Source organism: Oncorhynchus mykiss, chromosome 18, assembly GCF_013265735.2.
Source record: "Oncorhynchus mykiss isolate Arlee chromosome 18, USDA_OmykA_1.1, whole genome shotgun sequence".
NCBI classification, from domain to species: Eukaryota; Metazoa; Chordata; class Actinopteri; order Salmoniformes; family Salmonidae; genus Oncorhynchus; species Oncorhynchus mykiss.
This window is the reverse complement of record NC_048582.1, coordinates 40,827,166-40,841,276: the sequence shown is the minus strand read 5'-3', so window position 1 is coordinate 40,841,276 and position 14,111 is coordinate 40,827,166. Positions and strand designations below refer to the sequence as shown.

Here is a 14,111-nt window from a genome sequence, read left to right as displayed (position 1 = left end):
TGCTATCTGGTGAAATTCATTTTGTTCTTTTAAAATGCAAACCTTGTGGAATGAAGCTGGCACTCCAATATTGCCAGAATAATATACTCATAATTGAATCATAGCCTCTTCCAAACAAACTAAACTATGTAGGGAGGGGGGATTTGATATGAATGAAAGTGACTATGGCCTGTATTCAATTAACCACTGTTGCCTTTTTCCTCAGCAAATTATCACTAGTGATTACTGCAATTATTTGCCCTGCCAATCCATAAGTATTATCATGTGTCATCTTGTCAGCACTTTGGTGATAATGTGGTAACATTTTAGATTACCTCTCAAGAAGACCTGATTGATGGCCAGATACTTTGCTGATTCAAGTTGCCTAATTCGAATGATTAATCAGGAATCTGTTTTTGTAGGAACAAAGGTGTAAATGCAAAGGAAATGCTACATTTCCATCATTATCAGAGCTTTAGCATAGTAATGCACCAATTTCAACAAAGCTGAAAGTGATGTTTCATAAAGACACACATTTACATTTGATATTGAGGTAGAATAGATACACTACATTGCCAAAAGTGAGTGGACACCCCTTCAAATTTGTGGATTCGGCTATTTCATCCACACCTGTTGCTGACAGGTGTATCAAATCAAATTGAGCACACAGCCATGCAATCTCCATAGACAAACATTGACAATAAAATGGCCCGTACTGAAGAGCTCAGTGACTTTCAACCTGGTACCCTTGTAGGATGCCACCTTTCCAACAAGTCAGTTCTTCAAATTTCTGCCCTACCAGAGTTGCCCGGTCAACTGTAAGTGCTGTTATTGTGATGATCACCATGCGCAATGCCAGGCATCGGCTGGAGTGGTGTAAAGTTCGCGGCCATTAGACTCTGGAGCAGTGGAAACGCGTTCTCTGGAGTGATGAATCACACTTCACCATCTGGGAGTCTGAAAGACGAATCTAGGTTTGGCGGATGCCAGGAGAATGCTACCAGCCCGAATGCATAGTGCCAACTGTAAAGTTTGGTGGAGGAGGAATAATGATGGTCTGGGTCTGTTTTTCATGGTTCAGGCTAGGCCCCTTAGTTCCAGTGAAGAGAAATGTTAGTGCTACAGCATACAATGACATTCTAGCTGATTCTGTGCTTCCAACTTTGTGGCAACAGTTTGGGGAAGGCCCTTTCCTGTTTCAGTACGACAATTCCCCTATGCACAAAGCGAGGTCCATACAGAAATGGTTTTTCGAGGTTGGTGTGTAAGAACTTGACTGCACAGCAATATTCCCTCTAAACTGCGCGCAGGCGTGCAGTACCCCCGAGACTGCCGCAGACGGCCGTGCAGAGTAAATATCAGCCCACGGAGAGAAGCACAAAATGTAACTTCCCTCAACTTTCTAGACTTTTCCCTGTTAGTTAACACTATCAACGTTTCCCTTTACTGTGGCAATTGTGATCAAATCAATGCAATATAAGCCACTTGCAATGCAACACACCGAAACAAAACAAACTATACAAGAGATGTTGTTGTAGGCATCGGAGTAGGATTCTATGTGCATGACCCAGACCATACTCTACACAGACCAGTGCAGCATAGCCAATCAGACCTGCAGTAGACCATTGCCATATATGGATCGGTGAGTAGATGCGCTTGTTTTGAGATCAAAGCAAGAGCTGCATGTAGCCACATGTGCACATTTTGTTCATATCCTTTACTAGTTAGTGAGTTAATAGCCCAGTTTCAGATCATTTGTAGTCAGCAATAGGGGAGTGATTGCTTTCTACAAGGGCACAAAAGGTGTACATTTCTAGACATTTTGAAAAGCTAGGTAAAGAGCTTTTTTTGTCTTAAAGGGGCAGTGTTGTATTTTGAGACAGGCTTGAATAAGCTAAGTAGCCAATAGGCAGAGGGTAGCATAATTTGTCTGATTCTCTGTAGTAATGGTATGGGAATAATAATGGATTTTATTTTGTAAAGTGGTTTCTTGCATCAAACAACACAACAAAATGTTCAGTCACAGGTCAATGTCAAGCCCTACATGTTTTTTTTCAAAAGTCTCATGGAATGTAGGCCTACAATGAACACCACACATTAGCTGCTACTGTAGGCTGAATGATTAAACAGCTATTTCCATGTTAAAATGTTATGGGATGCATTTTCTCTATTGTTTTTGATAGTAGGCCAATCTGGTAGGCCTACACTATAATACAATAGCCACAGTAGCCTACTTGGCCACTGTTTAAACTGTAACTTAAAGAGGGTACAGCCTCAGTGTTCACAGTAAATGCACGCTGGAAGTTGCACAGAATTTTTACAACATTCAGGTTCGTGCTCAGCCGACCTGAAATTTGCTCAATTTTGTTTAGGGAATATTGCTGCACAGAGCCCTGACCTCAACCTCATCGAACACATTTGGGATGAATTGGAATGTCGACTGCGAGCCAGGCCTAATCACCAAATGTGATTTTGCTAATGTCTTGAAATTCCCCTATATATTTACCCATGAGACATCCCATTTCCACGAAGCATACAGTAGAAGCTTGATGTGTCAAGGGTAAAAAAAAAGTGAATATTTTATTTGTCACAAAAACGTCTTAAATCACCCGACTTCAAAACCGACTGGTGCAATTCTGAGAGCAGACCTTATTTTACAGCCTCTGTCTCTTTGAACCGCTGTCTGCGTTCTGGACTATTGGGGGAAAAAGTATGTCCGCCCGCAACTCTGTAATGCTGCCCAGTGATTTATTACTCACACATAAGACGTTTCAATCCCACTGCGTCTGTGTTCCAAACAGACCTGGGTTCAAATACTATTTTAAATAATTTAGGATAATTTAGCTGTGTTTAGGATTGACCTTGCCTGGCGCAATGGAACCAATAGAATAGCCACAAAAGTGTAAACCCTGCCAAACTGGCACTCCAGGCAGACTTTGGCAAACGCTCAACGTATTTGAAAGATTTCAAATAGGATTTTAACCCAGGTCTGGTTCTTTAACTTCCCTGTAGCTGCACCTGGCTATTAGCAAGACCAACGCCAAGGCTGTCATCGACTGTAAGCTGGTTGGGGAGAAGGCCATCAACGCGGCGGGCAACATCACCACAGATGGCCTGGAGGTGCTGGGACGAATGGTGCGCTCCCGGGGGAAGAAGGACAACTCTGCACCGGTAAGCCCTATAGTCAGACACAGCTGTTTTGACATAGAATTACTAGAATATACTGTAGTTCTAAGGACATCCCATTCAATATCCATGTCAACATTCCGTAATTGGATTTCTATGCATTTTAACCTCTTGATTCACCTTATTTGACATGTGTAGCCGGGCTGAATTCTAACGTGCCTTACAGTACAGTAAGATGTTTAGTGTCATACAGTAACCAATACACTGGTGGATAAACTATCTACGGCCTAGGTTATGAATTCCTATAACAGCATTAAGACAGAGGGTTTGAGTGAAGTATAATCACATCAGCACTTCAAGGTCCATTTGCCACTAAATATAAACAAGTCATAGAAACAACAGAGACACTACCAACTGAACTTTCATATCCAATCACCCAGTTCCATAAATAGCCCAGATATCCTCATACAGGAAAAGAAGTGAGATGTACTCTCTGATAGGCTTGATAATTTTCTTCCTTTGACAAAAACTTTTCACACCTTTTTTTCAAATGGACCCCTTTCTGCAGAGGAGGAGAAAACAGAGCAATCTGTTTGGAGAGACCAATTATTGATTCTTCCTCAATAAGAGTTGTGCAACGAGTCTATTAACTATGTGTAATACTGAAGAGTTATCATACTTTCACTCAGGCCTTATTTAAGAGTTCTGCAGCTTGCTGCTGGTTTTATCAAGAGACTAGTAGTAAAGTAGCACAACCTGTATATAATCTAAACGCAACATCCAACAATTTCTAAGATTTTACTGAGTTACAGTTCGTATAAGGGAATCAGTCAATTTAAATAAATTCATTAGGCCCTAATCTATGGATTTCACATGACTGGGAATACAGATATGCATCTGTTGTTCACAGATATCTTTAAATAAAGGTAGGGGTGTGGATCAGAAAACCAGTCAGTATCTGGTGTGACCACCATTTGCCTCATGCAGCTCCATACGTGTCTTTGCATAGAGTTGGTCAGGCTGTTGATTGTGGCCAGTGGAATGTTGTCCCACTCATCTTCAATGGCTGTGCGAAGTTGCTGGAGATTGCCGGGAACTGGAAAGCACTGTCATACACATCTATCCAGAGCATCCCAAACATGCTCAATGGGTGACATTTCTGGTAAGTATGCAGGCCATGGAAGAACTGGGACATTTTAAGCTTCCAGGAGTTATGTACAGATCCTTGTGACATGGGGCCATGTATTATCATTGTGAAACATGAGGTGATGGCGGCAGATGAATGGCACGACAATGGGACTCAGGATCTCATCACAGTATCTCTGTGCATTCAAATTGCCATTGATAAAATGGAATTGTGTTCTCTAAAATGACGTTGGAGGTGGCTTATGGTAGAGAAATTAACATTCAATTCTCTGGCAAGAGCTCTGGTGAACATTCCTGCAGTCAGCATGCCAATTGCACGCTCCCTCAAAACATAAGACATCTGTGGCATTGTGTTGTGTGACAAGTGGCCTTTTATTGTCCCCAGCACAAGGTGCACCTGTGTAATGATCATGATCATTTAATCAGCTTCTTGATATGCCACACCTGTCAGGTGGATGGATTTTCTTGGCACAGGAGAAAGGCTCACTAACAGGGATGTAAAACAAATTTGTGCACAAAGCTTTACAACACTTTACATGTTGCATTTATATTTTTGTTCACTATAAAAAAGATGTCTGTGTTTGTTCTTTTTTGTCCTCAGTTTCAACTGCAGTCGTTTGACATTGTCTGCAGCACGTCCTGGGCCAGCCGAGACAAGTGCTGTGAGCTTCCTGGTCTGGTGAGTTCAAGCCTCACTACTGATCTCATCTACTGACTGACATGGAATGACCCTAACCTTTGTTGTAATGTGTAGTTGCATGTTGTAGGATCATGTCATTTTGTGTCTTGTGGTCGTTATCCTCTTTTTTCCATCATTATGCTTTGGTCATTATCGGAATCATTAGCTCATTGTCCTCTTGTGTTCCATGTATTGTCATTTGGTCGCACAGTAGCATAGTCATGTTATTGTGGTGTTTCTCTCATCTCTCAGAGGAAGGAGGAGGACTGTCCTGCCATGCCCCGGGCCTGCACCTGCACACAGGACAGCAAAGGCCCCCCCGGCCCCACTGGACCCCCTGTGAGGACCCTTCGTCTCTCCTTCATCACCATCATTTGTTACTTAAAGCTGTTGTCTAGCTAGGAACTCATTCATTGCATTCAGTGCCAGATGAACAGACATTTGGAGATGGAGAGGGAAATATACATAGCTACAGTACATACACCCGGCGTGTGATAGTATGCTTAGGATGTGTTGAAAGAGTGGGTCTTTAATGTCTGTGATACGTACAGTATGTTGACGGTGTGTGACAGAGGGTGTGTGTTTGTGTGTTATCAACAGGGAGGTCCTGGGATCAGAGGAGGGAGAGGGGACCGTGGAGAACCAGGAGCTGTGGTACAGTACACACACACACACACACACACACACACACACACACACACACACACACACACACACACACACACACACACTCATGTAAATAAAAACCCAATGAAAGTCAATGCAGCTTGTAAAACTGAAACCATGATATGTTAGAATTCCACAAGCACTGAGTGGGTGGACAGACACATACCCACATTGATGGATACCTCTCTTCCATAAAAGATCCCTTATACGATGCTTGGCTGAAAACCCACTCTCTCTGAAAATGCCCCCTGCAAAGTTCTAATCTTTTATTCATATCTCATTCTCTCACACGCTATTCGACTCGGGATTGCATGGGTCTTGAAAGTCCCAGAAAATTGCACTGGTGGTTGAATGGTGTGTTATTACAGCATGGGAAGGTCTTTGTAATGCAGGCGTCCTCGCAGTGCGCCCATGCTGTCTTCCTACTCTCATGAATTTTATATTCGTCCGAGACGCAGCGTGCCCCCATGAAAGTCAATGGCCTGCGACTGGTTGGCTCACGACAAGACTGACAGAGAGTGGCCTCACGGCGCTCTGATTTGCAGTTAAATCACAGAGTTAGCCTAAAGCCCCCTCAGCCGCCAAGAGCTGGGTCAGATAATGTATAAAGGATGAAGACAGTTGTATGGAATAAAAGATTTATGAACATATTGCTCGCCCTCCATGAAACCTCGCACAGCACACTATTGATATTCATGTCGTCAACTTTTGAAAGCCTTAGATTGCGGTTCCGGTGTTATGGTCTTATATGTCATTAAAACATGTTTATAGTACTATATTACCAGCTAGCAGTTCAACATTTACAAATTGGTATTTTGTTGTTGTTTAAAATTGTACTTTCATACTACATAGAGGTAATGGCTGTAGAAAATAGGGGATTTAACTAGATCTGTAGTAAAAATAGATCACTTTATCTCTTTGTTAACTATATTCTAATCTATTTGATGTTCTTCTGTCTCTATGACAGGGGCCGATAGGTCCAGTTGGGGACGCTGGCACTCCTGGGCTGCAGGGGCCTCCTGGCCCCCAGGGCCCCAGCGGCCGCACCATCATGGGCCCCCCGGTAAGACACACACACACATGCGCATACACAGGCTCACACACACCATATAATACTGCACATATTAGAGGAGTCTAGTTTCCTGACATACATAACACAGCAACAGTACCAGATTCACCTAGGCCTGCTATAAAGTCCACCTTGTAAAAGCTGTTGTAATACTCAGAGGTCGATTCTTTCTCTCTCTCAAGGACTGATGTTGAACATAAGCCATAAAGGAGGAAGGATGTACCGTAATCTAATGGACTTAACTTTACTAAGGCAATGTTTAAGCCAACCTATGTGTTGAGAAAAACTTGTTCAAGGAATCAGGAGAACTCCTTTATCAGCAATAAGAAGTTTATTCAAGTAATTTCAAGTAATTGCAAGGAAGATCGCGCTCTCAGGATGAACCCGGAGAGGATCTTGATTATTTACAAGTCTCTCAGTCTTTATATACTCCACCTACACAAAGAGCTGCTTAACCCTCAAAAAGAGGCACGCTTACAAAAGAGCTAAGGGTCATTATCTCTACTCCCTTTAAACGTTCAAACAAACAAAACCAGGTTCTAACCGGTTCTCACAGCCGATGTGTCTAAGATAGGGGAATGATCCGATCTTTAGAGCCTAAACAGACAGGCAAATCATTCAACCTGGATAGCTTTTAGAGATAAGGAACGAGTAACAAATCACTCCTTTGTAGGGTGTATGAAGAGGTTACTGGTCAGCTGCGGAAGATTACCAGTGACTGTAACAAAACCATTTTTCACCCACAAAAGCATTAGAATGTAATAAATTAATTTTGCTTCAACACATGGTACATTTTTCTCTATGGTATAACATACACACGTTCTATATCGATGACATGATCTGTTTGTTGTTAATTCAGGATTTTGGTGACAGTAAGGGTCCTTAAGGGTTATTAATCTTAGGGCTGAAATCCCGTTAACTGGAGGATATGACAACAGTCAGTGAAAGTGCAGGGCGCCAAATTCAAAACAACAGAAATCTCATAATTAAAAGTCCTCAAACATACATGTATCTTATACCGTTTTAAAGGTTATCTTGTTGTTAATCCCACCACAGTGTCTGATTTCAAATAGGCTTTACGGTGAAAGCACCACAAACAATTATGTTAGGTCACCACCAAGCCACAGAAAAACCCGGCCATTTTTCCAGCCAAAGAGAGGAGTCACAAAAAGCACAAATAGAGATAAAATGAATCAGATGACACTCATAGGACTTCATGTTACACAATACATGTATGTTTTGTTTGGTAAAGTTCATATTTATATAAAAATAATCGGAGTTTACATTGGCGCATTACATTCACTAGTTCCAAAAACATCCAGTGATTTTGCATAGCCACATCGATTCAACAGAAATACTCATCATAAATGTAGATGATAATACAAGTTATACACATGGAATTATAGGTATGGGTAGGGGGCAGCATTCTGAATTTTGGATGAAACTCATGCCCAAATTAAACGGCCTGCTACTCGGGCCCAGAAGATATAATAGGTCGATTTTGATAGAAAACACTCTAAAGTTTCCAAAACTGTTAAAAGGGTGTCTGTGAGTATAACAGAACTGATTTGGCAGGCAAAAACCTGAGAAAAATCCATTCAGGAAATGTTTTGTTGTTGTTGGTCTTGTAGTTTTTTATTCAATGCCATTACAGTATCCATTGACTTAGGACTCAAATTGCAGTTCCTATTCCTTCCACTCGATGTCAACAGTCTTTAGAAATTGTTTCAGGCTTGTATTCTGATAAATGAGGGAGTAAGACCAGTCTGAATGAGTGGACCCTGACGTGTCACAGAGCTTTTTCATGCGCAATCCCGAGAGAGTGCATTTCTTGTTTACCTTTTATATTGACGACGTTATTGTCCGGTTGAAATATTATAGATCATATAGGCTAAAAACAACCTGAGGATTGAATATCAACATCGTTTGACATGTTTCTATGAACTTTACAGAAACAATTTTGAATATTTTTGTTTGCCTGTTTTGACTGCGTTTGAGCCTGTGGATTACTGAAGAAAAAATGCGAACTAAACTGAGGTTTTTGGATATAAAGAGACTTTATCGAACAAAAGGAACATTTATTGAGTAAATGAATGTCTTCTGAGTGCAACCATATGAAGATCATCAAAGGTAAGGGATTAATTTTATCTCTATTTCTGAGTTTTGTAACTCTTCTGCTTGGCTGGTTACTGTTTGTAATGATTTGTATACTGGGCTATGTTCTTAAATAATCGTAAGGTATGCTTTCGCCGTAAAGCATTTTTTAAATCTGACACCGTGGTTGGATTCACAAGAAGTTCATCTTTAAACCTATGTAAAATATGTTTTGTTTTCTGAATTTGAATTTGGCACTCTGCAATCTCACTGGATGTTGGCCAAGTAGGACCCTAGAGAGGTTAATGCAACCACTGTGTCAGATTTCAAAAATACTTTACGGAAAAAGCAAACCATGCAATAATCTGAGACGGCGCTCAGAAAATTCATCAAATTAGCCACCATGTTGGAGTCAACAGAAACCAGAAAGTACATGATAAATATTCCCTTACCTTTGATGATCTTCATCAGAATGCACTCCCAGGAATCGCAGCTCCACAATAAATGCTTGATTTGTTCGATAATGTTTGTTATTTATGTCCAAGTATCTACTTTTGTTAGCGTTGGTACACATATCCAAACGCTTGTGTGTTTGGACAAAAACTTCAGACAAAAACTTCAAAAAGTTATATTACAGGTCGAAGAAACATTTCAAACTAAGTATATAATCTATCATTAGGATGTTTTTATCATAAATCTTCAATAAAGTTCCAACCGGAGAATTCCTTTGTGTCTACAGAAGCAAGTCGATATCATGTGGAATGCACGTGACCAGGAAATGGCTCTCTGCCAATAAGCTGACTCATTCAGCTCTTATTCAGTCCCACAACACAGCAGAAGCCTCATTCAAGTTTCTAAAGACGGTTGACATCTAGTGGAAGCCCTAGGAAGTGCAACTTCATTCATATCCCAATGTGAATTCAATAGGGCCTGTGTTGAAAATATACCAACCTCAGATTTCTCACTTCTTGTTTGGATTTCTTCGCAGGTTTTTGCCTGCCATATGAGTTCTGTTATACTCACAGACATCATTCAAACAGTTTTAGAAACTTCAGAGTGTTTTCTATCCAATACTAATAATAATATGCAAATATTAGCAACTGTGTCTGAGGAGCAGGCCGTTTGCTCTGGGCACCTTTCATCCAAGCTACTCAATACTGCCCCTGCAGCCATAACAAGTTAAGGGTTATTAAGGTACAGCTACTGTAAGAGCTTGTGAAACAAATGGCATTTGTAATTCAAACGCAGATGGTGACCAGATAGTGACGACCCCAACTTATGAAATAGCCTCCAAATAAGCTTGATATTTGCTGTTGATATCTATTGTTGTTTTTTCACACTTCAGGGTGGTCCAGGAGAGAGAGGCGAGAAGGGTGCAGCTGGCGCTCCAGGAATACAGGTAAAGACCACCATTCACTTCCTGCCTTTTCAGACACACTTTCCCTCATCACAAAATGGCATTCAGTCTTCAAATGACATTCAAATGACACCATTGCACCAAAGGGAGATCTTTGAATGTCATATTTAATTTCTATCTCTGTAATGTAGCTGTTAATAGGAACAAGTCATTCTGAGTTCTGGTGAGAGAGTTTTGTGTGAAGGGCTACTGCTCCCCTTTGGTTTATGTTATGTCGGATTTGCACAGGTAGCAAAAGGAGAAGGTAGAAGTTGGTCGTAACCAATAATAACGGGTCAGCTGTCTTCCCATCCAATTGATGGTAAATCTGAGCATTAGCGGATAGGGCAATCTGATCCTAGATCTGTGGTTATGGGCAGCGCCTGCCTGGACCGTAACAAGACATTTTTACAGAATAACAATAGCTATTTCCCCTCTGTTGTAATGATTCATGTCTAAGATGCCATGAACTTTCATTATAATCAATCTCTGAGCTCAGCCAATTAAGTTGGATCCTGTCAATAACTGTAGAGGTTGGGAGATGTATGTTTTTGTTTGTAATAGGCTTTGAGTCATGCCATTGGCATTCAGTACTCGTTGTGTCTGAGTGAGGGAATTTGGCTTTGACAGCTGTGAAGGTCATGCAAGAGACTGTGTATTACAAACAGCTCCGGCCTCACAACATTAATTATCTGTAATGAGTTAGGATAATGGTCCAACCAACTGAGTCCGTCAATACAAATGTATTCATGCTGACACCCTTAACAGGCCTTTCTGTTTTCACATGTGCTCTCTCTCTCTACGGTTGCAGGGCATTCCTGGGTCTCCTGGGTCACCAGGTAGAGAGGGACAAACAGGAACAAGGGTAAGGTCTTGTTTGTCTGTTTAATCCAAAGGAATAGATTTTATGTGAATATAAAGTCATGGTATAGGAGCTGGGGTAACCGCACAGTCTCATAGGTATGTATTTGTACATGTAACCCCTTTCCACAGGGACTGCCTGGTAAAGATGGACCCCAGGGGCGAACAGGTCCTCCAGGGACTATGGTAAGTCAGATTGTGTGTGGATGGAGCATCAGGGACTGATGAATGAACTTGATTGAATTGTATTATAAAATACATTAATCCTGTAGCTTTGAATTGTAAAATGTGATCTGCAACTTACAATACTTTCTGGTCAACAGTACTGTCCCTGTAGGTTACTTGTTTGTGCTTCTTGGGGAATGTAACAGTTTTTTGTTTTGTTTCTTGGCCAAATGTTTTTGTAGTACCTCAAGTTACCACTGGGAAAACGAAAGTTACAAATTGGAACTTTGAGTGATTGCTTAATCAGTGAGGTGACACTTTGTTTGTTTGTGTTTTTCTCCTCCTTCACCCACAGGGCACTCCAGGAGCTCCCGGCTCACCAGGGTCAAGTGGACCTCAAGGGTCACTGGGAGACCAAGGACCTCCTGTGAGTCATCTGACCTCTCTATGTCCATGCATGTTACTACTTAAGGAGCTGACCCTCTAGCTAAGGAAATACCCAGCAAGCAGAAATGATGAAATTACATCATTACAACCACACACGTCAGCATGATGTCATTTCAAACGGTTTTGCCCGTTGTGTGTAGTATTCGGGAGGTAGGTTTTGGGAGACAGCAAAGTCATATATGAATATATTGTCCATAGTCCTACAGTACAGTGTATATATATATATATCAGAATTAGGACCTAGAGTTGTTCCTGACTGCCTGACTTGACCAATAAAACTTACAAACTATAACAAGCGCCAGGCATTATTCTAGGGCAGGTCACATGGTCAGGAATATGTCGTATTTCTATGTATGTATAAAGACCTGGGAGAAAGGATAACAGTTAAAAGGGGATATTCGGAGACAGAGAAATCATTTAAGGAACTATATATACATCTAGTTATACATCTACAAAATCTAACGTTGTAAGGAGAAGGTATGTCAAAGATGTACTGTATTTTATGTTCACCAGGCTTGAAAAAGGACTTTGCTAAACTAATAGACACTCAAAGTCCACCAACTTCATTCTAAAGCTGTCTGTGTGTGATGCTGAAATGCAAACAGGATTGTTTCTGCCTGCTTGCTATTTGGGATCGACATGCCTGTTGTCTGTCTGGTCTGGTGGACAGAGGTGTGATAGACAGAGATGCCGGAAGCCAAGGAGTCTTCAGGAGATTGTTTTAAATGTAGGGGATTCAAATAGTGGATGTTTTGACGTGTCAGGACACAACAGGAGCATTGTCCCTGAACGTCTTTGAGAACATTGTCCACACCATTTTCTACCTGCAATTGAAGATAGTTAATGTTTTCTAAATGTTACTTTAACATTGATGTGACGTTGTATATTCAGGTAACTGCCAAAATCAAGGAAACACTTGAGTTAATGAGGGATACAAAGTATATTGATAGCAGGTGCTTCCACACAGGTGTGGTTCCTGAGTTAATTAAGCAATCATCATCCATTATGCTTAGGGTCATCACAGGAGGGTGGTGGCACCTTAATTGGGGAGAACGGGCTTGTGGTAATGGCTGGATCGGAATAGGTGGATTGGTATCAAATCCATCAAAAACATGATTTCCTTGTGTTTGGTGCCATTTGCTCCATTCCAGACATTATTATGAGCCATTCCCCCCTCAGCAGCCTCAACTGAGTGTCATGTATTTGGTGTGTGGGTGTGTGTGTGTATGTGTGAGTCAGTCCCCAGATCTCCAAAAGAGTTCCAGACTAGTAATGCACATGTTGACTCATAACCCACAGTCCCCGCGGTTATATCGACGGGGCGGACATGTTTAGGGTCATTAAATATTGTGTGGCTGAAGGGCGGGTGGGTGGCGGGCAGGTTAAATAAAGAGAAACAATAACTTAACAAATCCATAAATGTAGAATTATTGTGCAATTTATACAGGCTACATTGAGGTTTTTCTTTCATTAATTTATACTATCTGGTATTAGTGCACAAGCCTAAACTTTAGGGTTTAACTGCACATGTGTCAAATAGCCGGCACAAAAAAATAATACTTTGCACAGAAAATCTTTCCTGTTTTTTATGTTTGCGTCATTGTATTTTCTCCCCAGTCTTTGCTCCGCGAAAGATGACAGAGAAAACTTTACCGATGTCAACTAGATGGAAGCATTCATTCTATCGATCTACTACATTATTCTGTTGAGCATGGGTTTAATTAGTCTTCTAGGGAAACAGCTTGGGAAATTTCCCAAGCCTTTAAACAGCTTGGGAAATTCCAGAAAATTATGTCATGGCATTAAAAGCTTCTGATAGGCTAATTGACATAGTTTGTGCCAATTGGAGGTGTACCTGTGGATGTATTTCAAGGCATACCTTCAAACTCGGTGCCTCTTTGCTTGACATCATGGGAAAATCTAAAGAAATCAGCCAAGACCTCAGAAAAAAAATTGTAGACCTCCACAAGTCTGGTTCATCCTTGGGAGCAATTTCCAAACGCCTGAAGGTACCACGTTCATCTGTACAAAAAATAGTACGCAAGTATAAACACCATGGGACCACGCAGCCGTCATACCACGTTCTGTTTCCTAGAGATTAACTTACTTTGGTGCGAAAAGTGCAAATCAATCCCAGAACAACAGCAAAGGAACATGTGAAGATGCTGGAGGAAACAGGTACAAAAGTATCTATATCCACAGTAAAACGAGTCCTATATCGACATAACCTGAAAGGCCGCTCAGCAAGGAAGAAGCCACTGCTCCAAAACTGCCATAAAATAGCCAGACTGTAGTTTGCAACTGCACATGGGGACAAAGATCGTACTTTTTGGAGAACTGTCCTCTGGTCTGACGAAACAAAAATAGAACTCTTTGGCCATAATAACCATTGTTATGTTTGGAGGAAAAAGGGGGAGGCTTGCAAGCCGAAGAACACCATCCCAAACATGAAGCACGGGGGTGGCAGCATCATGTTGTGGGGG

General features: G+C 41.3%; 1 protein-coding gene across 4 annotated transcripts in view; it reads left to right on the top strand.

Annotated features, from left to right (window-relative positions):
- The window catches only part of LOC110496254 (collagen alpha-1(XIV) chain), an 87,166-nt gene that overhangs the window by 60,716 nt on the left and 12,339 nt on the right, over positions 1-14,111 (top strand). For all 4 annotated transcript variants that reach the window (XM_021572039.2, XM_021572040.2, XM_036952831.1 and 1 more), the window contains 9 exons: positions 2,992-3,150; positions 4,853-4,930; positions 5,183-5,269; positions 5,531-5,584; positions 6,564-6,659; positions 10,105-10,158; positions 10,967-11,020; positions 11,149-11,202; positions 11,537-11,608. In XM_021572039.2, the coding sequence (XP_021427714.2) occupies positions 2,992-3,150; positions 4,853-4,930; positions 5,183-5,269; positions 5,531-5,584; positions 6,564-6,659; positions 10,105-10,158; positions 10,967-11,020; positions 11,149-11,202; positions 11,537-11,608 (708 nt within the window). The remainder of the gene's footprint in view (positions 1-2,991; positions 3,151-4,852; positions 4,931-5,182; positions 5,270-5,530; positions 5,585-6,563; positions 6,660-10,104; positions 10,159-10,966; positions 11,021-11,148; positions 11,203-11,536; positions 11,609-14,111) is intronic.